The 27,341-nt window shown below is 43.2% G+C and overlaps 1 protein-coding gene across 1 annotated transcript; it reads left to right on the forward strand.

The window, feature by feature from the left end:
• The first annotated feature begins 4,949 nt into the window (after positions 1-4,949).
• On the forward strand, positions 4,950-26,889 carry castor2 (cytosolic arginine sensor for mTORC1 subunit 2). The gene is made up of 9 exons (XM_062988572.1): positions 4,950-5,421; positions 14,448-14,518; positions 17,126-17,319; positions 21,469-21,601; positions 21,769-21,892; positions 22,114-22,227; positions 22,853-22,935; positions 24,289-24,383; positions 25,958-26,889. Exons 1-9 carry the CDS (start codon positions 5,309-5,311, stop codon positions 26,021-26,023), a joined length of 993 nt encoding a protein of 330 aa, XP_062844642.1. The 5' UTR covers positions 4,950-5,308; the 3' UTR covers positions 26,024-26,889.
• The last annotated feature ends 452 nt before the right edge of the window (positions 26,890-27,341 follow it).

The raw sequence follows: 27,341 nt of genomic DNA on the forward strand, positions 1-27,341 counted from the left end.
GGTGTCTGGTTAAAAGCTGCAGGCTTTCAATAAGAAAGACGTCCTTTGTGAGGCTGCTTTATGATCGTATGAGTAAAACAGCCACTTTATGCAGCACTGAGATGGAAGTTCAGCTCTGAGCCTGTAGTTGTTCTCTTGCCAAGTGTGGACTCTGTTCCCAGTGTTTCCCACAGGTCATGGGACACAGATTAAAGGATTCTCTTCAGAGCGCAGCTATCGGCACTCGCTTCCCTCAAAGCCCTTGTTTGTTTGGCTGAAAATTCAGTTGCATAGGAAGTTCTGGGGTCGAGTCAGTTTTACAATAAATCTGTGAGCTGAATATATTTCCTTCCAATATTTAATGGTTGGCGCATGAGGTACAATGTCAGCATTTTAAAATGTATTCATGAAACATATAGGAGTGTCTTGTATTTGGCACTATTCCTGTTAAAAACCTGTTTTGACTAAAGCATGACTAAACCAAGATGATATTAATAACCAAACACGTAGACAGCATTGGTAAAAGATTCACTAATGATTTTTGCACCTCGATTACAGATACTTTTGCTTTATGTTGATGTAAATTGCTCGACTTTCGTGTTTTCACAGGTCGGTGAGCCTAGCTATATTCTCCACGCTGAATGTGCAAACATGCTTTTACACCTCGCCTCGGCCAGAATGCTGCAGGTCTGCTCGAGCTCTCGCTGCTTAAAAGATTCTGTGTTTTACAGTCTGCTGATTTGTGTTCTTTCAGCCCTGCTAATGGGAATTCAGGAAATGTCACTTAAAAAGGGAGGAATGTGATGGCTGAGCGTTATGTGACAGAATGTGTGTTTTGGTGCTTAGAACTGGAGTGTCTGGATCCCACCGTGGACTGATGTCCAAACTGTAGAGCTGTAATCAAAGCCAACTTTGTCAAATACAGTCTTAAAAAGAGTTTAACTGTCTTCTGTCATAATGTTTGGCAGGGCATTTGCTCATTACCAGTAATAGCTTGGTTTGAGTCATAGCAGTGCCATCAGCCAGGTTGGGTGTGCTCTGCAAGAGCAACTGGCCTCGTCTAAGGGAGAGCGAACAGCATTTTAAGTTACCCTGTACTGCTGCAAATGTGACCCCTGTCTGGTGGAGGCATCAGCATGAGTGGCAAAGGAATACAAAGAGCATAGTGTTATCCATCATCTGTAAGTTTAACCCTTTCTGTTTAAGTGTGTTGAATCGTATTACCTTTAGGTGAGCAGTACATTGAAGTTTCCTTGTTTTCTCAATGTCCCAATCCAGTTCAGGTCACCACACACTCGCACATTCATTTACATGTTTAAAATGTAGGTGTGTGTAATGCAGGCAATCCACCTGCTGTTGGGAGTACCCAGAGGAAACCCTCCTGGACACTAGAATAACTCATCAACCACCAACCCTACCAGTGTTTTGCTCTGTAGGTATGAATGTCATTTGTAATAATTATAAAGACCTTGTTGGCCCTGTGGACCTGGGTTCCAGCCTCACCTCCAGTCAAGGTCTGTGTTGCCTTGCACCCAATAATGTTATACAGCAGGTACAGGTTTTAAAAAAATTCTGAAGTAATAGTTGACCTTTTCACATTTGTGTGAGTTATTTATGCAAATACTAATGCTATTATTAGTGCCTATTTTGAATTAAACACAACAATGGTCAATTTTCCTTTCAGTTGGGTAAATCAGATGGACACAACAGCTCAGTTTTGTGTACAAAAATATACTGTAATATATGAATGACATGAAAATTATTACTGTGTCATATATCAGTACTAATCATTTCATTAGGGTTATTGGAACACGCATTTTCTCACTTATACCCAGGGGTCATTTAGTGCTATTTTACCCTCTGCAGACTGGAGCGAGTACCAGGACCTCAGGTTCTGTAGGTTCTGTGCCACCTCTGATTATTATTATGTATTAGTAAATTATATTGCTCAGGAGACTAATGATTAATTCCGGCTCAGCTGCTGAGCACTAACAGCGTTTCTCAATATTCTCAGTACAGGACACTAATGAGTGTTGCTTAATCTCTTGACGTAGCTAATCATCAGGGTGTCCTTCTTTTGGAAAATCAGTGAATCAGTGTTTTTTTTCCTCTTCATCAGCAGTTAAGCTGTCATTAAGAAATCATTAATAAAATAAATGACTGTTGTTATAAATAAGAGGTAAAAAGTCCATGCATTACTAATTTATTTATGAACTTAATGTTCGCATAGTGTTGCGCATGTTGGAACCACCAAGCCCACGGGTCTAAATAACCTCGAGTACCTCTCTGGTCATTATGTAACCTTACAGAATTTATGTAGTTAAGAACAAAAACCTGAAGTCCTATCAGCTGATAGTGTTTGAAGCATAAAGAGCAGACAGCTGGCTGTCCTTTGACCTGATCAAACGCTGATCAAAGAGGGTTTGTGTTTATGGCCCTGTGTAACAAAGGCCTTGATTGACATGACTTGTGAATGATTAAACTGTTGGCTACCTTTTTTAACATACTGACATATTTTAATCTTCTAGTTTCTAAAGAACAAGATGCAGTATTGATGAGAATAAGAATAGGTTAGGTTTTATTTTTATTGGTAAATGTCAGATGATTATCTTTGAAATGTTTTACAGTTGTTTACACTGGGATTAGCATAGTGTGTAAGAACAAAATGAGAATAACACAAGCCATGTCTGGTCTATGATACTCATGTGGCAGCAGCACAATGCACAAAATACACTCACTGTCCATTTTATTAGCTCTACTTACCATATAGAAGCACTTTGTAGTTCTACAATTACTGACTGTAGTCCATCTGTTTCTCTACATACTTTTTTAACCTGCTTTCATGCTGTTCTTCAATGGTCAGGACCACTACAGAGCAGGTATTATTTAGGTGGATCATTCTCAGCACTGCAGTGACACTGACACGGTGTGTGTTGTGCTGGTATGAGGGATCAGTGTCCACTCACTGTCCTCTCTATTACTACCTAGTTAATCCACCTTGTAGATGTAAAGTCAGAGTCGATCGCTCATCTATTGCTGCTGTTTGAGTTGGTCATGGGGCGCTGTTGGCTGGATGTTTTAGGTTGGTGGACTATTCTCAGTCCAGCAGTGACAGTGAGGTGTTTAAAAACTCTTATCCACTCATACCAGCACAACACACTAACACACCACCACCATGTCATTGTCACTGCAGTGCTGAGAATCATCCACCACCTAAATAATACCTGCTCTGTAGTGGTCCTGGGAGAGTCCTGACTATTGAAGAACAGCATGAAAGCAGGTTAAAAAGGTATGTAGAGAAACAGATGATGAGCTCAATAAAATGCCAAGTATCCAGTAAGCTATTCTATACAAGATGGGGCAGCACGGTGGCTAAGTGGGTAGCTCTGTCGCCTCACAGCAAGAAGGTCCTGGGTTCGATCCCCAGGTGGGGCGGTCCGGGTCCTTTCTGTGTGGAGTTTGCATGTTCTCCATGTGTCCGCGTGGGTTTCCTCTGGGTGCTCCGGTTTCCTCCCACAGTCCAAAGACGAAAATGCAAGTGAGGTGAAGTGAATTGGAGATACCAGATTGTCCATGACTTGTGTTCGATATAACGTTGTGTGAACTGATGAACCTTGTCATGAATGTAACCAAAGTGTAAAAAGGTTTAACTTTTAGTTGTAATTGTAATGCTTATACACGTATAATTAAAATATAACAAATTATACTGATAGTAATGTCGTGTGATGTCCTCCTTCAGACACACAAGTCTCAGCTCGCATCTCAGCATGTCTGCGAGATATCTCACAATGCATGTCAGCTCATCATCTAAAACTCAATCCCAGCCAGACAGAGCTCTTACTCATTCCTGGAGATCAATCTCCAACCCAGGACCTAGTCATCTCTCTTGATGACTCCCAGATCAGACCATCTGATAAGGTGAGAAGCCTTGGTGTCGCCCTGGATAACCAGCTGAGCTTCTCTCCTCATGTAGCCAACATGACGTGATCGTGCCGGTTCCTCCTCTACAACATCAGCATGATTCGACCATTTCTGTCCATGGAAGCTACTCAGATTCCGGCTCGGTCACTTGTAATCTCACGGTTGGACGACTGCAACTCCCTCCTGGCAGGTGCTCCAATGTCCACTAATAAACCCTTGCAGCTCATTCAAAATGCTGGTCTGGTTTTTAACCAACCTAAACGCCGCCACATCACCCCACTGCTGCGTTCTCTTCACTTCAGTTTAAAACACTGATGCTCGCCTACGAAGCCAAAGAAGGACCAGCCCCAAGCTACCTCCGAGGTCTAATCAAACCCCGCTCTGTACCGCGCAACCTCCGAGCCACCGGTCTCGCTCGACTTGATCCTCCACCCAGGACTCAAGGAAGACCAGCATGGACATCAAGGTTCTACTGGAATGAACTTCCTCTGTCTGTCCGAACATGAGTCTCTTCATCACCTTTTTACTAAGCACTTAAGCTGACTTGTACTTACTTACTTAACACTCTTATTCATCTCTTTAAAACAAAAAACAAAAAACACTTTGGTTCTAATAGGCTTGAGCAGATTTGTGTTCACATTTTAGACATTTAGCAGACGCTTTTATCCAAAGCGACTTACATTACAGGTACAGTATACAGTCTGAGCAATAGAGGGTCTTATAAGGGCCTTGCTCAAGGTCCCAACAGCAGCCACCTGGCAGTGGTGGGGCTTGAACCAGCGACCTTCTGGTTACTTGTCCAGCACCTTAACCACTAGGCTACGGCTTGTGTTCTTGGACTGTTGTTTACTTAAACTGTGGAAGCACTTCTGTGAGTCGCTCTGGATAAGAGCGTCTAATAAATGCCGAAAATGTTCAATGTGAATGTAAACGTGTTTCGTGTTGTAAACACGACGGAGCAGAACTACATTTCCCATGGTGCAGTTCACCACTGTGTGTCCCCGCCCCTCCTGGTTTGAGTGACAGGTTGTTTGTTTGAGTGTAGGCAGCTGCTGGACCCTTCGAATCCCTGTCGGAGTGGAAAGCCGGGGCCCGACAGTCCTCTCTTCTCTCCCTTCCCGTTTACCTCGTCGTGCTTTGCTTTTTATTTCACCTTTGCTTGTCTTCTTTTTGTTCCTTTTCACCGGTCATCTTTTCCATTTCACCCCTCCTTCCTTTCCGCTCCGTTTGAAGCCTTTTTTTTTATGAAGCACGGTTTGGTTTACAGCTCTAGTTATTTATTTATTTATTTATTGTTTTGCTCACCCGTTTTATACCCGACAGAATAGAACATTCAAGAATAAAACAGACCAGAACAGCCGCTCCAGTGTCGTATATGTGATGAGCCACCAATGAGAAGAAGAAAACGATGGAATTGCACATTTTAGAGCACAACCTGAAAGTAGCCAGTATAGCAAAAGAGGGAATCCAGATCTGCACCCATGGGTTAATTAAACTAGCTTTCCTGCCTTCCAAAACAAGGTAAGTGCTTTTATCTGCATGTCCTGACATGTTTGGGTTGTATTGTTTTTATTAAAGCACTGTTTATCAGGCCAGTCTGCTATACAGAGAGAAAGCTGAGTCCACCCCACCTGGGCATCGAACCCAGGACCTTCTTGCTCTGAGGCGACCATAATGTCAGGTTAAAGAGAGTGCATTGTTTTATTACAGCACTGTTTTATCAGGCCAGCCTGTATAGAGCTATACAGAGAGAAAGCTGAGTCCACACAGACAGAACCCGGACCGGACCGGACCGCCCCACCTGGGGATCGAACCCAGGACCTTCTTGCTCTGAGGCGACCATAATGTCAAGTTAAAGAGAGTGCATTGCTTTATTTATTAAAGCACTGTTTTATCAGGCCAGTCTGCTATATAGACAGAGAGAGTCCACACAGAAAGAACCCGGACCGGACCGCCCCACCTGGGCATCGAACCCAGGACCTTCTTGCTCTGAGGCGACCATAATGTCAAGTTAAAGAGAGTGCATTGCTTTATTTATTTAAGCACTGTTTATCAGGCCAGACTGCTATACAGAGAGAAAGCTGAGTCCACCCCACCTGGGCATCGAACCCAGGACCTTCTTGCTCTGAGGTGACCATAATGTCTGGTTAAAAAGAGTGCAATGCTTTATTAAAGCACTGTTTATCAGGCCAGTCTGTATAGAGCTATACAGAGAGAAAGCTGAGTCCACACAGAAAGAACTCGGACCGCCCCACCTGGGGATCGAACCCAGGACCTTCTTGCTGTGAGGCGACAGTACTACCCAGTTAGCCACCGTGCCGCCCCTTTGGTTACGTTCATGACTGGACAGGTAGTTACTCATTACACAAGATTCATCAGTTCACACAGTCATGGACAACTTTGTATCTTTGGACTGTGGGAGGAAACCGGAGCACCCGGAGGAAACCCGCGCAGACACGGAGAGAACATGCAAACTCCACACAGAAAGGACCCGGACCTGGACCGTCCCACCTGGGGATCGAACCCAGGATTTTCTTGCTGTCGGGTGACAGTGCTACCCCCCCGTGGTTACATTTATGACTGGACAGGTAGTTACTCCTTACACAAGATTCATCAGTTCACACAGTCATGGACAACTTTGTATCTAAAATTCACCTCACTTCACTTGCATTTTGGTCTTTGGACTGTGGGAGGAAACCGGAGCTCCAGGTGCTCCACGCAGAAAGCACCCACACCGTCCTACCTGGGGATCGAACCCAGGACCTTCTAGCTGTGAGGTGACAGTGCTACACCACCGAGCCACCTTAGTGGTCTGCGATAATGTCAAGAGTTAAAAAGAGTAGAGCAGTTTTATCAGGCCAGTCTGCTATAGAGAGAGAAAGCTAGGTCGTGTTGTATCTGAATGTGTTATTAAAGAAGATGTGTGTATGAGCTCCATCATTACCAATTTAAATTCATCCTAAACCCAACAACGATTTAATTCTTACACCTAGTTCTTGTTAACGTTTTTTGTTATTGAGAGTCGGTGTTGGATTATTTTCTGCACACTGCCTCCTCCTACTGCAGCAGTTTGAATAGCCGCCGGAAAGCTGTAAACAACTGCGGTGAAAAGCAACAGCCGGGGCAAATTTGCATGAATTAATTCTTTGTCTCGTGTCTCACGGGTTCGGCTGATAATCGGGCTCACGATACGTCACGATATTTAAGCCACACTGTCAGTGGTGGATCCAGTAACCTCTAACCTATGTGGATTTCTCCACATTACTCATCCGAGGGAAGTTGGTGGCTCAAAACTTTCCCGGGCCGGCACGGTGGCTCACCTCACATCACATCAAGAAGGTCTTGGGTACGTGTCTGCATGGGCTTTCTTCACAGTCCAAAGACGTGTAAGTGAGGTGAATTAGAGGTTCAAAACTGTCCACGAGTGTGTTTGACATTAAAGTCAACCCCGTAGTGACGTCAACCAGGTGAACCACCTGCTGTTTAAAGTGAATATCGATTCATTATACATGTAAACCGATTTGAATCGTCACACATGGGAATCGATTTTTAACTGTCTTGTGGTGCATCGTTACGTCCCCAGCTTTAATTAAACAACTTTAAATTGAAACTGTGAAAGTCTGCAATGCAAAGCCACGTATGATTATAAATCCCACTGGAATAAATGCATTTGTGTGCGAAAATTTTAGTTGTGACTAATTTAAAGCATGTAAAAATACCCTTGAGAGTAAACTGTGGTTCAGAATGAAACAACTGATAGTTTGCAACACTATAAAATTGTCTGTAATTTTACGTTCACCAGTGTAGTCTTGTTACAACATCAGGTCTGGCCACAAGAAACGGAGGTTTTAATGATTCTAAATGTCTTTAAAAGTCCTTCACTTTCTTCAAACGTAATTAAACAATTCACTGTACTCAAAACAGTAAAGTCCAAGACCCGCTACGAATCTGATAAAGCTTCAAAGCTGATTTAACACAACTGGTTGCCTCTCTTTGGAAGTAGCCATGCATCCATAGTGTCTTTAATGCATTCTTCTTCTGTTTGCGGAGACACAATCCCAGAGGCCATCTCTTCTCCTGGACTTGCTGAACCGTGAGCTGGAGCACTAATTAGCCCTCAGCGTGGATTCGGTTAAAGGGATACTCGTGTTTTTCAATCCTTAATCCAATCCACATCTGTGGCTCACGAGTGACTTGATATTTACAGTGTGTGACAACGAAAAGCAGATCCGAAATGACTGTTAGTATGAACGGTGGAGAGCTTTATGGTGTCAGCAGGGTTGTTGTTTTTTTTTTACTGATTTTAAAGGCCTTTATTATTGGATGGTAAGGCTGGGCGGTATGACTGGGACTTTTTATAGTATGTCTGTAGCTTATTCTATTGTCACAAATGCATACAATATACAACGTGTTCATTTCACCGTGTATATAATGAAGGTTTTGAGTACTAAGCTTTGCTTGGCCTCACAAAATGACACAATGTATGATGGAATCAGTACTTGACAACAGGTCTAATTCATCTGTAATGTGTTAATTGGGGTTGAGGTTAGGGTTCCTCCATGCCATACTTGTCAGACAGGACTGTTTGTGGAGAGGACACAGTCCCCAAACTATTGATACAGGTTGGAAGCACATAATTTATTCGTATACGAGTAATTTTATATACCTATCATTAAGTCCCACGGGCCGTGAAATGAGCGTTTTCCTGTGTAACGTACAATTTGCTGTGTTTAGTGATGAACCATTTTTCATTCGGGTAGCGTTTAAGTGCTTCACGTTTCCTGGTTAACCTGCACTATCAGGCAGTCCTAGTGTAACCAGGCATCTTTAGAGTTTGATGAGTTTATAAAGTAAGAGATAAACTATCAGGATCAGAATACTTTACTACAGCACAGACTACACAGAGATGATCACATGTGTAGAGAAGCACACTTTTCCATTGATTATGGAATCCCCAAAGGCACAAAATGCGCTCAATGCGTAAACGCATAGATACTACAAACATTGTCAGCACGCGACACCACAGAAAAGTCTGTTATACTAGCAATTCAGTTAGCAATCGGTTAGTCAAAATGTCCAAGATGCCGAAGTCTAAAGAAGCTAAATACACGACTCGGGTAACTGAGTTTAGAAAACTCGCAACCGATTCTGTGGGCACGGGAAGAATGGAGAGGTGCGATCCAAATACGGGCGAGGATTTTCGTCTTTGAGACGGGACATGAAGCCTTGCACCGTCACTGGATGTTCTAGGTTTACATTCAACCGTTAAGGCAGCTGTGCTGTGTATTGTAGCTTCCATTTATTGTATAATTTAATTTATGAGTGTTATTTAATGACTGCCGTGAAATGTGGCTCTTTTCTTTAAAAATCTGTGAAATCTAGGGATGTAACGATACACTCTACCCACGATGCAATGTGATTCATGAAACTGGGTTCACGATATGATTTTTTACCAATTTTTTTAAACAAAATTAAATTGAAGACAAATTATGACAAGGTTTCCTTTTATTATTTCTCTTAAAAAAAATGTAATAAATTTGGCTGGAAAATTCCAAACCTGGCAACCCCGTAGTGACGTCAACCAGGCGAGGTGAATAGCGCCAGCGCCCTCTGCTGTTTAAAGTAAATATCGATTCGTTATATATGTAAACCAATTCGAATCGTTACACATGTGAATCGATTTTTAACCGTCTTGTGGTGCATCGTTACATCCCTAGTGAAATCTGTGATTTTTGGGGGCACATTTTCCCCTGAATTTAGTAGGGCCATGCCCTCAGGAAGTAAGAGTGGTGTCTACATACTTTTGACCATTCCGTGTATATACTGACCCTTTATTGAGGCTGAAATAACAGACAGCAGATCTAAGATGTTCTTTTTTGTGCTGTGTTGCCACAGGAAAGAGGAATTAAAACAATCTCGAGTCGGGGTAGAGAGAGGGGGCCTTGTTTTCAAATTCCTTCTCCCGGAAAATACAGCTTGTGGTCTCGTATCTGGCTGTGTGTCTTCAGTCGGCTATTGTGTTCAGTGCTGGCTCTGCAGGTCCTGGGCTCTGTTTAAAGAGCCTAGCCCTGAAACACACACACACACACACACACATTTTTTTGGCTTTGAAACGTATTCAACAGAGAAATAAAACTCGAGGCGTGTTCCTTGCCAAAGCTTTCTTATTTACTGACATGAGCAGTTCGGAATACCTGCTCAGGCAGACGATCTGTTTGCTGTTCGAGTTTACCGAGAAGTATCTCACGCTGGTGTAGAATGCTGGTGTGGACGATGTGAGAGGAGGTGTGGTGAAAGTTGCTAACTGCTGCGAATGCCCTCGATAGCGAGCGCTCATGGTTTGCTGCCTCACTGTTTCGCTGGTGTTGTCAAAAAGGAAATTCAGCTTCGTCACTGTTTATGAAACGCACCAACGCCGCCCTCATCACACAATCCACATACGGTAGCAAGAGAAGTCTGTGAAGCTTTTTAAATCCACCACGTTTCTGCTTCAATTAAGTCAAGTCAGGTTAATTTTATTTGTATAGCAACTGTACAGAATCCAGGACCAACAGACCAAAAACCCCTGTTGAGCAAATCTTGGAAGCACTAGCGCTTAAAAACGCTATATAGGCAGCATTTCCCAACCTTTTTTGCACCACGGACCGGTTTCATATAAGATATAATTTGACGGACCGGCGGGGGCGGGAGGATTTAAAATAGAAGAACTATAGAATAGAAATTCGGTGGGAACCCTGAGCTTTTTTCGCTACAACGAGATGCTGCTCACACCTACTGGTGATTAGAGACAATAATGGAAATTTAATTGATCTTGCAGCGATCTCTAATTATTTATTATTTCTGTGCGTCCCGGTAATAAATGACCCACGGACCGGTACCGGTCCGCGGCCCAGTGGTTGGGGACCACTGCTCTAAGGAAAGCAGACCAACCCACCACTTTGACATTTAAAGAATAAATCTATTAGTTGGCCATGATAGTAGCCGTAGCAGCTGACATGGCGTTAAGAATTACACAAATAAACAAACCAAGCTGATTGCATCTCGACAGTCCTTAAGTACATGTACTGTTGGATGATTACGAGCAAACAGGACGCTGTGATATAGCTTTGCTTCTCAGAATGTACGACTCTTAGAAGACGAGAAAAAATACCTGAGTGAATGAAGAATTGTGTTGTATTTTTAGTGGTTAATTGTAGCTGTCTGAATTTTTAATAATCACTGGATTCTGTTTATTTCAGGCAATAATTGGTCTATTGAGGAAATTCATTTATCTAAAGCACATGTTCTTGTAAACCACATTAGGCAAGTGGGTCAGAATCAGAGTGTCTTTACTTTCCTAGTCATTGTGCAAATTAATGTAATTTCCGTAACAAGAAGGTTCCAGTTAAAAGCTTCAACTGATACGTTTTGTTTTCATTGCAAAAAAAAGTGAGCGATAAATCATTAAAAAAAAAATCATAACTGCTGCTTACCTGAGCTTCTGTTCTTCCAGATGCTATTAAATTTATAAGCGTGTGTCTCATTAGGAACAGAATCCGTTCTTTTGTGAATGTGCTTATAATTAAAAACCTCCAAACTTTTCCCGGTTGTGAAGTAAAACACGAACTCGTTAGAAAGCCGATCAAGCCTTTCACTGACACATCATCTGTGTGACGCAAACTGAATAAATGCAAATAACAGCATTTCTTAAATCACTAAATATTCAAATCAGAAGGTCTGATTGGTTCAGAAAGCGGTTCTTTCAATCATTAGTGCCAATTCTGTAGGAGCGTTTTGTTCACCCCGGTTGTTCCTGTGAAGTGCACTACGTAGGGTATTCCACCGTTTTAAGTGAGATTCCAATCCGAAGGTATTGAACGAAAATGTTCAAATGAAGTGAACTTCAAACTCTGTAGGGAGTAGGGAGCGACGCTTCATCACTACGCCGGAAGCTGGCTGGAACATTTACCCATTGCGTGCGTTGCGGGTTAGGATGGCCGGAGCGTTAATAATCACTGGATTCTGTTTACTTCAGACAATAATTGGTCTATTGAGGAAATGCATTTATCTAAAGCACATGTTCTTTTAAACCACATTAAGCAAGTGGGTCAGAGTTCATTTAAAATTCACAAAGAAGACGAAGATGTGTCGTTTAATCAGCTGTCTTTCTTTACTTTTCTATTTGCCCTCAGACGAATGCAAGAGCATTGTGGCTTGATGTCTCGCAATCGCTTCCAGCGCCCAACCTGACCATAAAACGTCTCTTTAATAACGATCAACATTTTCTTTCTTTCTTTTCAGTTTCTGGGCTCTAAATACATTTTATCAGCACAATGCTTCCCTTCTGGCACTTGAAAATCGTGCAGCGTGAGAGCTTCCCCACAGCTAACAAAATAACTCAAGAAATCCTACTGCTTTTTTTTGCAGCATCAGATGATATACAGACTTCCAAAATCAACAAACCTTTTAGTATCTCCCTCTGAAGGGGGGATAACATGGGGGCGGACTAGCAAGGACAAAATACCGGCTTCTCTTTATTCGGGTTTTACTGGTTTGTGTCACCAACCACATATAGCTGTATTAAATAAATGTCGCTTTAGCGTACTATTATGGTCCGACCCTAGTAAGTAAACCGTATGTGTATGAATGCAACCAGTTGAGCATATGGCTCATTTGGCATCTTGCCTGGTTAATTTGGTCTCAACTGAGATGCTGAACAATTGACGTCACTTGCTGTTGGGTTTAAATCAATCATATTTAAAATGCACCATATGGCCAGAATTACATGGACACCTGAGAATGAGCTTGTTGGGCGTTATTATGATGGTGGGTTTTCCACAAGTATATACCAGATAATCCCAGCCTAACCATACAGATAAAACACTGAAGGCAGCGAGTGCTTGTGGGGTGCTGGAGTCTAATGTCCTAGCTCACCAATACTGATAGACTTGGGAGTCAGAGTTCGAGTCTCAGCGGTGCCACTGGATAAATAAATTGCATTTTCCATTGAGTTTCCATTTCTAAAAATGTTGGTCGCTTCAGCCATGCACTGCACACTCGGGAGCTGATTTTGAGATAGGACGGTCATTTATTCTTATATCTGTATTATATTTATATCTGTAGCCACTGAATTTTCACCAGCCTTGTATATGGTCTACATTTGTCCCAAATGTAGGGATGGCAGGGATGTTCACAAGTCAAAAAATCGAGTCCGAGTCAAGTCACGAGTCTTTAGGCTAGAGTCAGTCAAGTCACAAGTCAATTTAATAAACACAAAACATATATTGGAAATGTAGCGTAGAAATAAACAAATAATATGTAAGTTCAGATAAAAAACAACAACAGATTAGCGACTGTATTTTGCTGTTTTACTTACTGCCTTTACTTTCCTAGTCATTGTGTAAATGAATGTAATTTCCGTAACAAGAAGGTTCCAGTTAAAAGCTTCAACTGATACTTTTTGTTTTGTTGCGGCCAAAATCCAAAACACAGCAAAAAGAATCATAACCACTGCTTACCTGAGCTTATGTTATTTCAGATGCTATTACATTTATAAGCGTGTGTCCCGTTAAGAATATAATCCGTTATTTTGTAAATGTGCTTATAATTAAAAACCTCCAAACTTTTCCCGATTGTGAAGTAAAACAAGAACTCGTTACAAAGCCGATCAAACGTTTCATTGACACATCATCTGTGTGACGCTGCAAACTGAATAAACGCAAATAACAGCACTTCTTACTAAAAATTCGAATCAGAAGGTCTGATTGGTTCAGAAAGCGATGCTTTCAGCCATTAGCACCAATTCTGTAGGAACGTTCCATTCACCCCAGTTGTTCCTGTGAAGTGCATTACGGGAGATTCCAATCCAAAGGTATTAAAGGAAAATGTTCAAATGAAGTGAACTTCAAACTGTGTAGGGAGTAGGGAGCGACGCTTCATCACTACGCCGGAAGCTGGCTGGAACATTTACCCATTGCGTGCGTTGTAGGTTAAGACAGCCAGAGCATTATTAGAGAGCAGAATATTTATAATAATAATAATTATATATATATACAGTGTATATATAAATATATAATTGTCACATGTAACTAATGTTAACACATGCTGATGCTAGTGACTCTTGTTGTTCATGAGTCGAGTCAGAGTCATTTGAAATGAGTCGAGTCTGAAGTCGCTGTGTGTGCAACTGTGAGTTTTGTTGGAGAACAGGGACAAATGTGTGGTACGACATCAGTGTACCGATCTGCTGGTTTCATACTGTTATACCTTCCACCCCTCAGTTTTAATTCATCATTTCCTATAAAAATACAGCTGTGTGGACAACTTATTTGTCTGGGCATCTGGTACAAGCAGTACGTGTTAGTCACCAGCTTTTTTAATTAACCAGAGTTTCCCTGCTAAACGTTGTTGATTAGTATTGCATATTGCGTATTTGTTAAAGGTTTAGACATGCACACATTCACTTGTCAGATGTGTATATACATACTGTATACAGTATTAACACCTTTATTTTCCATGTGTATATACAGTATACAGTATTAACACCTTCATTTTCCTCTCTTCCACAGATGTAAGTTCTTCAGTTTGACCGAAACCCCCGAAGATTACACAATCATAGTGGACGAGGACGGCTTTAAAGGTACGCCCGGGCTTGTTCGCGTGGCACATACACAAAGGCAGGGTCACAGTTACTCTCCCGTCTCCACTTACTGGCAATGTTTGACCACATGTTGCTTCATCAGCCACTTCACTTCCATTATGGGTTAACCAAAGCTAAGCTGTCGGTCTATTCGGGTTTGTGGTTGACTGAGTGAATTTGAGTCATTACACATGGGTTGCCAGCGTCACTATGGACACCAAAAGCTTCTGGTTGTGAGGCATATGCAGGTATGGGTTATATATTTGTTTTTTTTGGGGTTTTTTGTTCCCACTTCAAAATTCTGGATAAACAGCAGCAGATATTATTAAATGACCCACTTTATGGTACATCAAACATGAATATGGTGGATGCTTTAATCCAACGCAACTGACAGTTGTGACGGGATTCAATTCACACATTTGGTTAAGGGCTTAAAAATGACAGATTGGTAATGACGGGCCTAGACGTTATAAGCACAAGTCTGGTTGTTTGAACTTCATGACTGGGGAAGACGTGATGGGCTGCTGTAGTTAACCAACCTTGTACCCTCAACCACCAAAATTCTACCCCATGCACTCTTAATCAACTAAGGGGGGCGGCACGATGGCTCACTGGGTAGCGCTGTCGCCTCACAGCTCCCAGGTAGAGCGGTCCGGGTCCTTTCTGTGAGGAGTTTGCATGTTCTCCCCGTGTCTGCTCCGGTTTCCTCCTACAGTCCAAAGACGTGCAAGTGAGGTGAATTAGAGATTCAGAATTGTCCATTAGTGTGTTTAATATTAAAAATTTGAACTGATGAATGTTGTGTAACCAGTAACTACAGTTCATGTCATGAATGTAACCATAAGTGTGTAAAACGTGACATTAAATACATAATAAATAATAAATAATAAGCAACTGAAGGGAAAAACAATCACACGTCGTGACATTGTGACACCAGAATTAATAGGTAATGACTAAAAACTGACTGTTATTAGTCAGTGGTTAACTGACAAGTCTATAAGGCTCATTAGAATTATAGAATAAAAGCCCAACAGTGTAAACTATTGGATTTAAAATACGTTTAATAGTATTGTTTTAATAGAGCATGAATAGACTAGAACTCCGTGTCGCCCCCTAGTGGTCATCTTAAATATACATAATGTAAAATTGGGAAATATCCACATCTGAGTGATTTATTCTGAATATTAGAAGGAAAAAACATATAAATGTTTTATACAGTGATAAGTATTAATCAAATATTGATAAGAAGTAATTCAGTAAAGCTATGTAGAAATTTAATGTAGAATTTATATAGAAATATCAGCAGGTTCTTCTAGACTGAGTCGGTATAGCTGCTCAGATATTTAAGGATCAGGTATCAGTATGAATATCCGAAAGGAAAAAATAGTATCAGTGCATCCCTTACTAGTAAGTAAATTGACACAACTAGTATCTCAAAGCTATTTCTAAGAATTCAGCCTTCCTGCTGCTACTGTGTCTGATTCTAAATAGCACCTCAAGCTCAGTTCATTGTTAACAATTAATATACACCGATCAGCCATAACATTAAAACCACCTCCTTGTTTCTACACTCATTATCCATTTTATCAGCTCCACTTACCATATAGAAGCACTTTGTAGTTCTACAATTACTGCCTGTAGTCCATCTGTTTCTCTGCATGCTTTGTTATCCTCCTTACATGCTGTTCTTCAATGGTCAGGACTCTCCCAGGACCACCACAGAGCCGGTATTATTTGGGTAATGGATCATTCTCAGCACTGCAGTGACACTGACATGGTGGTGGTGTGTTAGTGTGTGTTGTGCTGGTATGAGTGGAGTTTGTAAATACCGTGTCCACTCACTGTCCACTCTATTAGACACTCCTACCTAGTTGATCCACGATCGCTCATCTATTGCTGCTGTTTGAGTCGGTCATCTTCTAGACCTTCATCAGTGGTCACAGGACGCTGCCCACGGGGCGCTGTTGGCTGGATGTTTTTGGTTGGTGGACTATTCTCAGTCCAGCAGTGACAGTGAGGTGTTTAAAAACTCCAGCAGCTTCTGTGTCTGATCCACTCATACCAGCACAACACACAGTTGTCAGTGTCATTGCAGTGCTGAGAATGATCCACCACCTAGAAAATACCTGCTCTGTAGTGGTCCTGTGGGGGTCCTGACCGTTGAAGAACAGCATGAAAGGGGGCTAACAAAGCATGCAGAGAAACAGATGGACTACAGGCAGTAATTGTAGAACTACAAATTGCTTCTATATGGTAAGTGGAGCTGATAAAATGGACAGTGAGTGTAGAAACAAGGAGGTGGTTTTAATGTTATGGTCGATCGGTGTATAAACAGTAACAGACGGCTGTTTCGTTCGTAAAATTTTAACCCTACAAGCCGACATTCATTTGAAGTCAAACGCCTCTGCTGGGCAATTTTGGAACTTGCTGGCTGAGGTAAAATATCCAAGTATATAAAAATGTGCCACAAATTTGACTGCCAGCATTTTTTGGGATCAACCTGCTTGTGTAAATCAGCCTTTTCCTACATAAAAAGATAAATAATAAATATAAAAAATTAACGTCACACCTCTGTCCTTCTCTAATTTTTTTCTTGTGTGTTTTTAGAACTCCCCCAGTCAGAACATCTCAGTGTGGCCGATGCAACATGGTTAGCTCTGAACGTGGTGTCGGGTGGCGGCAACGCCACCAGCTTCCAGCCAATCGGTGTGACCAAAATCGCCAAATCGGTCATTGCTCCCCTGGCGGATCACAACATCTCAGTGTTCATGCTGTCCACCTACCAGACTGACTTTATACTGGTGAGTCCCAGAGTTAAAAAAACACACGTAAATAACTGTTAATGTTTTGGCTGACCACTCTGCGTGAACCAATTTTGAATGTGACGTCTGCAACACATTTGAAAAAGTTGGGACAGGGTGAAAATAATAGTAAAATATACACACTATTTATACCATATGTAAGGATGACATGATTGGGTATAGACCAAGGGCTTGGCTCACCAATGCCAAACTTTGTGTGAGAATTGTCAGTTAGATTGCCGCTCAGGTGGCGCAGCGGTAACCAGGGCTGGATTCTGAGTACGTGGTATCGAATCCAGCTCTGCTTCACCGGTTCGAGGCTGAGTGGCTGTATCGGCAACGATTGGCCGGTTGCTCAGTTGAGGGGGTGGGACAAAGAACCGGATGCGGGTCTCTCTCTGTCAGAATGCGATTACGACCTCTGCCGGCTGATTAGAGGCGCCTGCACAAGAGATGAGAACGCGTGCCCTTAGGGTGTGTCTCTCCGCATGCAACGCTGGGTGGCGTCACACTCGTCAATGTGTGGGTGGCAAAAATGCATCCGGCTGCTGCCCATGTTTCGGAGGGGATGCGGGTTAGCTTCGATCTCCTCGGTCAGGGCGGGGTTCGGCATAGACAGAGAGGAAGCACGATGCAAATTGAACAATTGGATGCGCTAAAGGGGGAGAAAAAGGGGGGTCTTGACACTGTGTAAGGACCTTAGTTAGTAGCCAGAGGCGCCTGTACAGAAAGTGGAATTTACCGAACGTGTGGGCGAATAAAAAGCGGTCGTGTACCGCGCATACGTCGGAATATACCCTCCTCGGACACGACCGGAGTCTCCAGCAGCGGAAGACGAATCGACTACGCTAAATTTGGAGAGAAAGGGTGAAATGCGTAAACAAAATAGCAAAAAAAAAAGTGCTAAATATATTACTGGTTAATTCGCACTATGAGGCGTCCTAGCAATCCTACGGCAATTCAGATAGGAAGAAGTCAAAATGTCCAAGATGTTGAAGTGTAAAGCGCTAAAAACATGACTCGTAACTGAGTAAAAAAACTCTGTGGACGCAGAGGGAATTGAGGGGAATTTTTGTATTTGAGACCGTCGCTGGATGTTCTAGGTTTACATTCAACCGTTAAGGTAGCTGTGCTATGTGCTGTGTAGATGAGCGACCGTCTCTGACTTTACATCTTCAAGGTGGACCGACTAGGTAGGAGTGTCTAATAGAGTGGACAGTGAGTGGACACGATGTTTAAAAACTCCAGCAGCGCTGCTGTGTCTGATCCACTCATACCAGCACAACGCACACTAACACACTAACACACCACCACCATGTCAGTGTCACTGCAGTGCTGAGAATGATCCACCACCTAAATAATACCTGCTCTGTGGTGGTCCTGTGGGGGTCCTGACCATTAAAGAACATCATGAAAGGGGGCTAAAAGGTATTTAGAGAAACAGATTGACTACAGTCAGTAATTGTAGAACTACAAAGTGCTTCTATAAGGTAAGTGGAGCTGATAAAATGGGACATAGTGTTTAGATTTGAAGTGGATGTATGTAAGAACACAAATGATATCCAACAAAATGCAAGCGGTTGTCATCTCAGCACATTCTTCACTCTTGACTGGTGACCGTGTTTAGATCTCTTATACCCTGTAACCCTCCCCCCACGCTCCGCCTGCACGCTCTCCAGGACCTGTTTATGAAAATAAAAAGAAAAGCTGATGGTAATCTGGGGGTCGTTATGTAAAAAAGAGCAGAAGCTGCACGGCCTCTTGATGAAATGTTTTCCCAAGCCCAGGACCGACCGTTTTTAAAAATGTGTCTCAGCGTCTCTGTTTTAAAGCCGCTTTCGTTATACTCCATACCCCGGTGTGTTTTATAAATAGCAGGGCCTGGCTTCATGTTTAGGCCTGAGGAAGCTTTGGGAACCAGACCACAGGTGATATTGTTTAGTCATTGTTTTCTCTCTTGGAATTACACCGATCAGCCATAACATTAAAACCACCTCCTTGTTTCTACACTCACTGTCCATGTTATCAGCTCCACTTACCATATAGAAGCACTTTGTAGTTCTACAATTACTGACTGTAGTCCATCTGTTTCTCTGCATGCTTTGTTAGCCCCCTTTCATGCTGTTCTTCATGGTCAGGACCCCCACAGGACCACCACAGAGCAGGTATTATTTAGGTGATGGATCATTCTCAGCACTGCACTGACACTGACATGGTGGTGGTGTGTTAGTGTGTGTTGTGCTGGTATGAGTGGATCAGACCGTGTCCACTCACTGTCCACTCTATTAGACACTCCTACCTAGTTGGTCCACCTTGTAGATGTAAAGTCAGAGACCATCGCTCATCTATTGCTGCTGTTTGAGTCGGTCATCTTTGAGATCTTCATCAGTGGTCACAGAATGCTGTTGGCTGGATGTTTTTGGTTGGTGGACTATTCTCAGTCCAGCAGTGACAGTGAGGTGTTTAAAAACTCCATCAGCACAACACACACTAACACACCACCACCATGTCAGTGTCAGTGCAGTGCTGAGAATGATCCACCACCTAAATAATACCTGCTCTGTGGCATGAAAGGGGGCTAACAAAGCATGCAGAGAAACAGATGGACTACAGTCAGTAATTGTAGAACTACAAAGTGCTCCTATATGGTAAGTGGAGCTGATAAAATGGACAGTGAGTGTAGAAACAAGGAGGTGGTTTTAATGTTATGGCTGATGTAACCGTCAGGGATATTGCATCGCCTGACGAACTGATCCACGGGGGGTTTGCTCTCGAATCGCTTTCACTTGCACAGTGAATTTTCAGCGGGAGGTTTTACACAACGTCTCTGTTTTCTCTGTAATCTATCAGAAAGATGCTTCTTCGATTCAAATGTAAATTAAATCGGCTTTGCGTGTTATTCTCTAACTGAGACTTGCTTCCTTGGGTTGGAAATGCTCTGTATAGTCAGGCTTTGTTTCCTTTTAGCATTTTGAGGAATGCTGAAATAGACAATGTTGACACAGGCAGCGTATAAATAGAGACCTTAGTGTCAGATTACACTCGACCGGCCACGTCTGGTATACGATCTGATGCAAGATGGGATATTTGTGTCAAGAAAATATGACATTAGAAAGTGAAGGTAGATTTTCATAGATATAAAGGGGTTTAGTGCTAACAAAGCTAGCAAAATAAACGCTTTTATTAGTGGAGGTTAATCTTGTGTTGTCACAACACCAAGCTGTTAAAGATCTGCTTCATAATAAGTTATTTTAGTTTATTTAGAAAGAAAAACTCCACATTTTCACTCCCAAAATGCTGTATGGATATTAGAAATCTGCTAGACTAGTAATCAGAAGGTCACTGGTTCAAGCCCCACCACTGCCAGGTTGCTGCCGTTGGGCCCAATCTGCAGTGGTCAGTATCTATCCAAAGTGGTCCAAGGAAAGAACAGTGGTAAACCGGCGACAGGGTCATGGGCGGCCAAGGCTCATTGATGCACGTGGGGAGCGAAGGCAGCCGACAGACGAGCTACTCTAGATCAAATTGCTGAAGAAGTTCATGCTGGTTCTGATAGAAAGGTTGTGTATGGGGCTGCATTGCCGCAGACCATTCAGGGTGCCCATGCTGACCCCTGTCCACAGCTGAAAGCACCAACAATGGGCACGTGAGCATCGGAACTGGACCACGGAGCAATGGAGCAATTGAAGAAGGTGGCCTGGTTTGATGACCTGGGGAACACATGGCACCAGGATGCACTATGGGAAGGAGGCAGTGTGATGCTTTGGGCGATGTTTGTTCCAGACCGTGTTCACCCTTGGAGGGAAACGATGTTCCCTGATGGCTGTGCCCTGCTACAAAGCAAAAATGGTTCGGGAACGGTTTGAGGAGCACAACGACGAGTTTGAGGTGTTGACTTGGCCTCCAGATTGCCCAGATCTCAATCCAATCGAGCATCTGTGGGACGTACTGGACCAACAAGTTCGATCCATGGAGGCCCCACTTCACAGATTACAGGAGTTAAAGGATCTGCTGCTGACATCTTGGTGCCAGATACTACAGCACACCTTCAAGGGTCGAGTGGAGTCCATGCCTCGAAAGGGGGACCATGGTCATAATCTTATGCATGATCGGTGTATAACCCGTATTGAAAATCTTTCTTATGTTTAGGTCCGAGAGAGGGATCTTCCCATGGTCATGCACACGCTTTCCTCCGAGTTCACCCTCCTCAGGGTGGTCAACGGAGAGACGGTAGCTGCCAGCTGCTCCGGAATCACCAACGGCTTCGTCAAACCTAAATTGGGTAAGCACGTCTGACTCTAGGGTGCCTCGTAAAGTTGTAAAACATGCCAGCAGCTAATTTATGGATATGGAGCCACTGACACCACTTGGGTCATATATCAAACGTTCATCTGTTTCGTCCGTCTGTCTTTCTCTAATATTTTTGCTCTGTTTTTTTTTTTCTGCCAGTCCCTCGTCCCATCATTCATCCTCTTTCCAGCCCCAGTAACATGTTCTGTGTGACTAGCTTGGACCCGGACACGCTGCCCTCTGTGGCCACCCTGCTCATGGATGTCATGTTCTACTCAGGAGGGTAAGAGCATCATCTACACACACACGTATGCCCACCCCAAGAGCCACCTGTTACTCTCTAATGGACAGAAATGGACAGCATTATGGCATATACCCAGACTGTTCTGTCACACTGAAAAAAATTTAATTGTAATTGTAAATAAAGCAGCCCCAAAACATTATCGAGCTTTACTGCACTTAATAGGAAACTTACCTTTTTGAGTTTGTCATTATTCTTTGTAGTAGCGGGAAGGAGGCGGGAGCTCAGAACGAGGAGTCTGGACATATCCGCTTCTTCTCTTTCTCCTTGATCGAGGGCTACATCTCGCTGGTTATGGATGAGCAGACTACTCGAAGGTTACTCTTACTTTTATGTCTCGTTGTAGGTGTTTGTGTGTTGCTGTTTATCTGAATATTTCATCATTGCCAAAAATTTAGTCATGGTCCACAATTGGGGTGCAGTCAGCAATTTAAAGACACCAAAAGTCCTGCGTTTATTTGGACTCCTCACCTCATTGTTAGATAGTAATCTAGAGCAGTGCAGGCTTAATGTTCTGGACTAGAGAACAGAAGGTCATTGGTTCAGGACCTACCACCGCCAAGTTAAATAAGGCCCTTAAATGCCAGGTGGCGCAGCAGGGTATTCCACTAGCGCACCAGCACTGGGATCCCCGGTTTGAATCTCAGCTCTGCTACCGGTCACCTGGAAGTGGCTTCAGCAGACAAAATTGGCCATCTGTCTGCAGGGTGGGTAAGACCAGACTTATAAGTGGCCGTGGTCTTTAAACGCTGTGCAAGGACCCTGGTTAGCACCCGGAGGCACCTGTTCAGAAGTGGAGGAGCATGGAGATCTGTGCTTGGGGGTCTGGGGCAGGCAAATGTACCACCCTCGGAAGACCTCCACTCTTATTCCGTGTTGTTGTCAGTGACTCTGTGTTCCTGTTGTGTGTGCATGGTGCTGACCGGTACTATTCTCGTCTAGGTTCCCCAACAACGTCCTCTTCACCAGCGCTTCAGGAGAGCTTTGGAAAATGGTCCGCATCGGAGGACAGCCGTTAGGATTTGGTGAGTGTCCTAATTCAAACTGTAGTGCATTAAGACCCCCTAAGTCAGGGGTGTCAAACTCACGGCGAGAGGTTTAACGACTGTATGATTGTTGTGATGGTTCGAGTCGTTACAGAGATGCGCTTATAATTTAACGGGACACCTGCGCCTTTAAGAGACAACCGTGACATCGTAGTCATGGCAACTAACTTTATCCTTCGCTAAAAAGCCATGTGACTTTTATGGCAAAGAGAACGCGAAGTAGCGTAGTCAGTAATGTAAACAATAATAAATAAATACAAATAATTATCTTTCAGTATAATACCAAAGCATCGTCTGTAAGTAGTGGCGTTTATAATCTCAGTTGTTAGTAAATGTTTAGTGAGTATATCACAGCGCTTTAGTTACAAATTTACTGTAATTAAATACTGTTGTTACGTTACTATAGCAATTAGTATCTTTACACACAATTTTAACTCGTTAGCGCTATTTTACGTTTGTGCTTTTACTGTATTAAGTTCTTTATTGTTTTTATTGTTTGTATTTTTACTTCATTCTGGTGCACACAGTGTATCACACAGCTGGGAAGCAAATAAAACCGACTGTATTCTGAAGGGAGCTGTCTGTCTGTCTGTCTGTCTGTCTGTCTGTCTGTCTAGCTGAGCAAGGGGGATAAACTATTAGTGAGGGCAGAATGATTGTCTTAAAAATACACTGTAAAATCCTAAACAAACTGCATCTTTCAAAATGCAGGCTGATTTTGTGACCTGCAAAGTGACACAGCCTGCCAGTAGATGATGTTACACATATTTACACATGATCCTAAAATGTACAAGAAGATAATTAAGAAAATTAAGCATAAGGAGGAAATTTAATTTAAGTGAAAACAAGTTTTCAGCTTCAGGAAGAAAAACCGGTGCGTCTCTTGTGTTATGAGGCCGTGTCTGTGGTAAAGTAGGACAATATAAATGCAGAATTCGGCCTCCAAGAAAAACAACAGACTGCAATCACAGCAGGATACGTTACAATCGGCCCTTTGAGGGCCACAATAATGCAGATGTGGCCCTCTGTGAAAATGAGTTTGACACCCCTGCCCTAAGTTCCACAATGAAATGACTTGGTATAAGGAATGATTGAGTAAACAGAAGGAAAGTCACGATGTTGTAATTACAGACTTTGAGTACATCTGAAGTCCTGGACTAACAGTTTATCAGCAGTTAGCCTGATATTAGGGATGGCCAGGGAACATGGGGGTGTTTTTAAATTGCACATTCATGAATACTGTTTATCATCTATGACATTATGAAGTCAAGTCTTGTTTCAGCTTCTTCTTGAACAGGCTGGTTTATGTGATGTGTATTTTTGCCTCCTCAGATGAATGCGGGATTGTGGCTCAAATATCCGAACCCCTGGCGACTGCTGACATTCCAGCTTATTACATCAGCACCTTCAAGTTTGACCATGCTCTGGTATGTGAGGTTACTTATAGTTCTTACGCTCTGGGCTGTCATGGTAACCATAATCGGTAAAACACGCTGGCACACCAGAGCTGGGATTTCGAATACATCGTATCGAATCTCAGCTCTGCCGTCCGGCTGGGCTGGGCGACTACGTGAACGACGGTTGGCTGTTGTTCAGGGACGAGAAAGCCGGACCGGTGCAGTTATGACCTCTGCTGGCTGATTGATGCCGCCTGCGCAGAGTTGGGGAACGATGCTGATCAGGGTGTGGCTCTCCGTGCACAAGGCTGATCCGCATATGGACTCGCCTCGTGCAGGTGAAAAGATGCACACGTGTCGGAGGGGGCGTGTGTCAGTTACGAAGCTCCTCAGTCAGCAGTGGAGGGTTGTATCGGTAGAGGTGAAGCGTAACGCAATCAGGGTAATTGGATACGACTAGATTAGGTGAGAGAAAATCGAAAATTGGGGGAAAAATAGAAGAAAATGTAAATATAAACAACATTTGGTTACATATTTTGATTCTCTTTAAATTACAGAATGAATGTCAGTAAAAAAGGCATATTTCTGTACTTATGATGATCACAGTGGTCTGACTTTAAAGCCCCCATGCATGAGAAGCATTTTCCCCAGTGTGATGCCATATTACAGGCACAAGGACACACGTACGCAAATAATCCTGCCCACACGTGCACACAAGGACAAGCAAATGGATGTGAATAGATAACGTTCTGTTTGCATGGCTATAATAAAAAACAAGATGTGTTTTCACCTCCTTGTTTCTACACTCACTGTCCATTTTATCAGCTCCACTTACCATATAGGAGCACTTTATAGTTCTACAATTACTAACTGTAGTCCATCTGTTTCTCTGCATGCTTTGTTACCCCCCTTTCATGCTGTTCTTCAATGGTCAGGACCCCCACAGGACCACCACAGAGCAGGTATTATTTAGGTGGTGGATCATTCTCAGCACTGCACTGACACTGACATGGTGGTGGTGTGAGTGGATCACTGCTGGACTGAGAATAGTCCACCAACCAAAAATATCCAGCAAACAGCGCCCCGTGGGCAGCGTCCTGTGACCACTGATGAAGGTCTAGAAGATGACCGACTCAAACAGCAGCAATAGATGAGCGATCGTCTCTGACTTTACATCTACAAGGTGGACCAACTAGGTCGGAGTGTCTAATAGAGTGGACAGTGAGTGGACACGGTGTTTAAAAACTCCAGCAGCGCTGCTGTGTCTGATCCACTCATACCAGCACAACACACACTAACACACCACCACCATGTCAGTGTCACTGCAGTGCTGAGAATGATCCACCACTTAAATAATACCTGCTCTGTAGTGGTCCTGGGGGGGTCCTGACCATTAACGAACAGCATAAAAGCAGGTTAAAAAAGTATGTAGAGAAACAGATGGACTACAGTCAGTAATTGTAGAACTACAAAGTGCTCCTATATGGTAAGTGGAGCTGATAAAATGGACTGAGTGTAGAAACAAGGAGGTGGTTTTAATGTTATGGCTGATCCGTGTATACAGTAGAAGCAAACGTCTGACTTGTAAACTTGCTTTCTTTCAGGTCCCTGAGGAGAACATTCAGAGCGTGATTGGAGCCCTGAGGACCAACGAGAGCACAGGACAGTGAGAGGCTCGTCTCTAAATCACACCGGAGCCTCTCAGTCCCTCTTAGCGTTATCTTTTTAAAGTGCCAAGAGCTTGTAGAGGAGCGCTGTTGGGGCGTTTGGGGGGTGGGAATGAAAGATGGGGCTCTTCAACTGGAACGATTGTGCCAATACCTGTACCCTGTCCATCAGATTCTCACCCTGGCGATCCTTAACCCCGCCCCAAAGCGCGTCCGTTTCTACAGGGACCCTCAGCTAGTGTGACTGCAGTGTTAGTAGTTTTCTTCTTAACCCCCACCCGCCCTCCTCCTTCTGTCCCATCTGCGCTATCCGGGTTTCACCAACAATCCCTCAGACTTCGCATATAAGCAGTGTATTAGTGACCGGCTCTCAGTAATAGAGGACCGAGAATGTACGCCACAAACCCCGTTTCGTTAACCGCCCACCACTCCCTTTCTCTCGCCGTGCCAAGTCACTTTAGGCCTCTTGTTTAAACTCAAGTATTTTTTCCTGCGTGCAATTTGATTAGCAATTCTCTTACGGTTCGATCACAAGTTCAGTTCATGGAAAAGAAAAAAAAAACAGGCTTTCTGTTAGTTCCAAATGAATAAGCTGTTCTATGAAACTAGTTTTGTTTTTCTGGATTTTCCCCTCTTCACCTTCTCGATTTCAATGCCAACTGGCTGAGTTATGAATAAGTGGTGTTTGTTTGTATCCAGGGTACAATCAATGGGTTTCTGTGCTCCGGCTGAGTCGGCGTCAGCTTGGGGCAGAGATTTATCAGATCGGAATCAAAACGGCTCGTGTTTCTGAGCGGACTGAAATCCTGGTTGAACACTATCTCGGTTTGCTTTTCACGTTTCACATACACTGTTCAGTCATAACATTAAAACCTCCTCACTGTTCATTTTATCAGCTCCACTTACCATATAGAAGCACTTTGTAGTTCTACAATTACTAACTGTAGTCCATCTGTTTATCTGCATGCTTTGTTAGCTCCCTTTTATGCTGTTCTTCAATGGTCAGGACCCTACAGAGCAGGTATTATTTAGGTGGTGGATCATTCTCAGCACTGCACTGACATGGTGGTGGTGTGTTAGTGTGTGTTGTGCTGGTATGAGTGGATCAGACACAGCAGCGCTGCTGAAGTTTTTAAACACTGTCCACTCACTGTCCACTCTATTAGACACTCCTACCTAGTTGGTCCAGCTTGTAGATGTAAAGTCAGAGACGATCGCTCATCTATTGCTGCTGTTTGATTCGGTCATCTTCTAGACCTTCATCAGTGGTCACAGGACTCTGCACACGGGGCGCTGTTGGCTGGATGGTTTTGGTTGGTGG

Source organism: Trichomycterus rosablanca, chromosome 26 (assembly GCF_030014385.1).
Source record: "Trichomycterus rosablanca isolate fTriRos1 chromosome 26, fTriRos1.hap1, whole genome shotgun sequence".
Taxonomy (NCBI): Eukaryota; Metazoa; Chordata; class Actinopteri; order Siluriformes; family Trichomycteridae; genus Trichomycterus; species Trichomycterus rosablanca.

What these genes read in the sequence shown, in the direction of transcription:
- castor2 (XM_062988572.1), top strand. Translation starts at nt 5,309, where the DNA reads ATGGAATTGCACATTTTAGAGCACAACCTGAAAGTAGCCAGTATAGCA. An exon ending in GGACGAGGACGGCTTTAAAG is followed by an intron (nt 14,519 to 17,125) that starts GTACGCCCGGGC and finishes GTGTGTTTTTAG; the next exon opens with AACTCCCCCAGTCAGAACAT. An exon ending in TCAAGTTTGACCATGCTCTG is followed by an intron (nt 24,384 to 25,957) that starts GTATGTGAGGTT and finishes GCTTTCTTTCAG; the next exon opens with GTCCCTGAGGAGAACATTCA.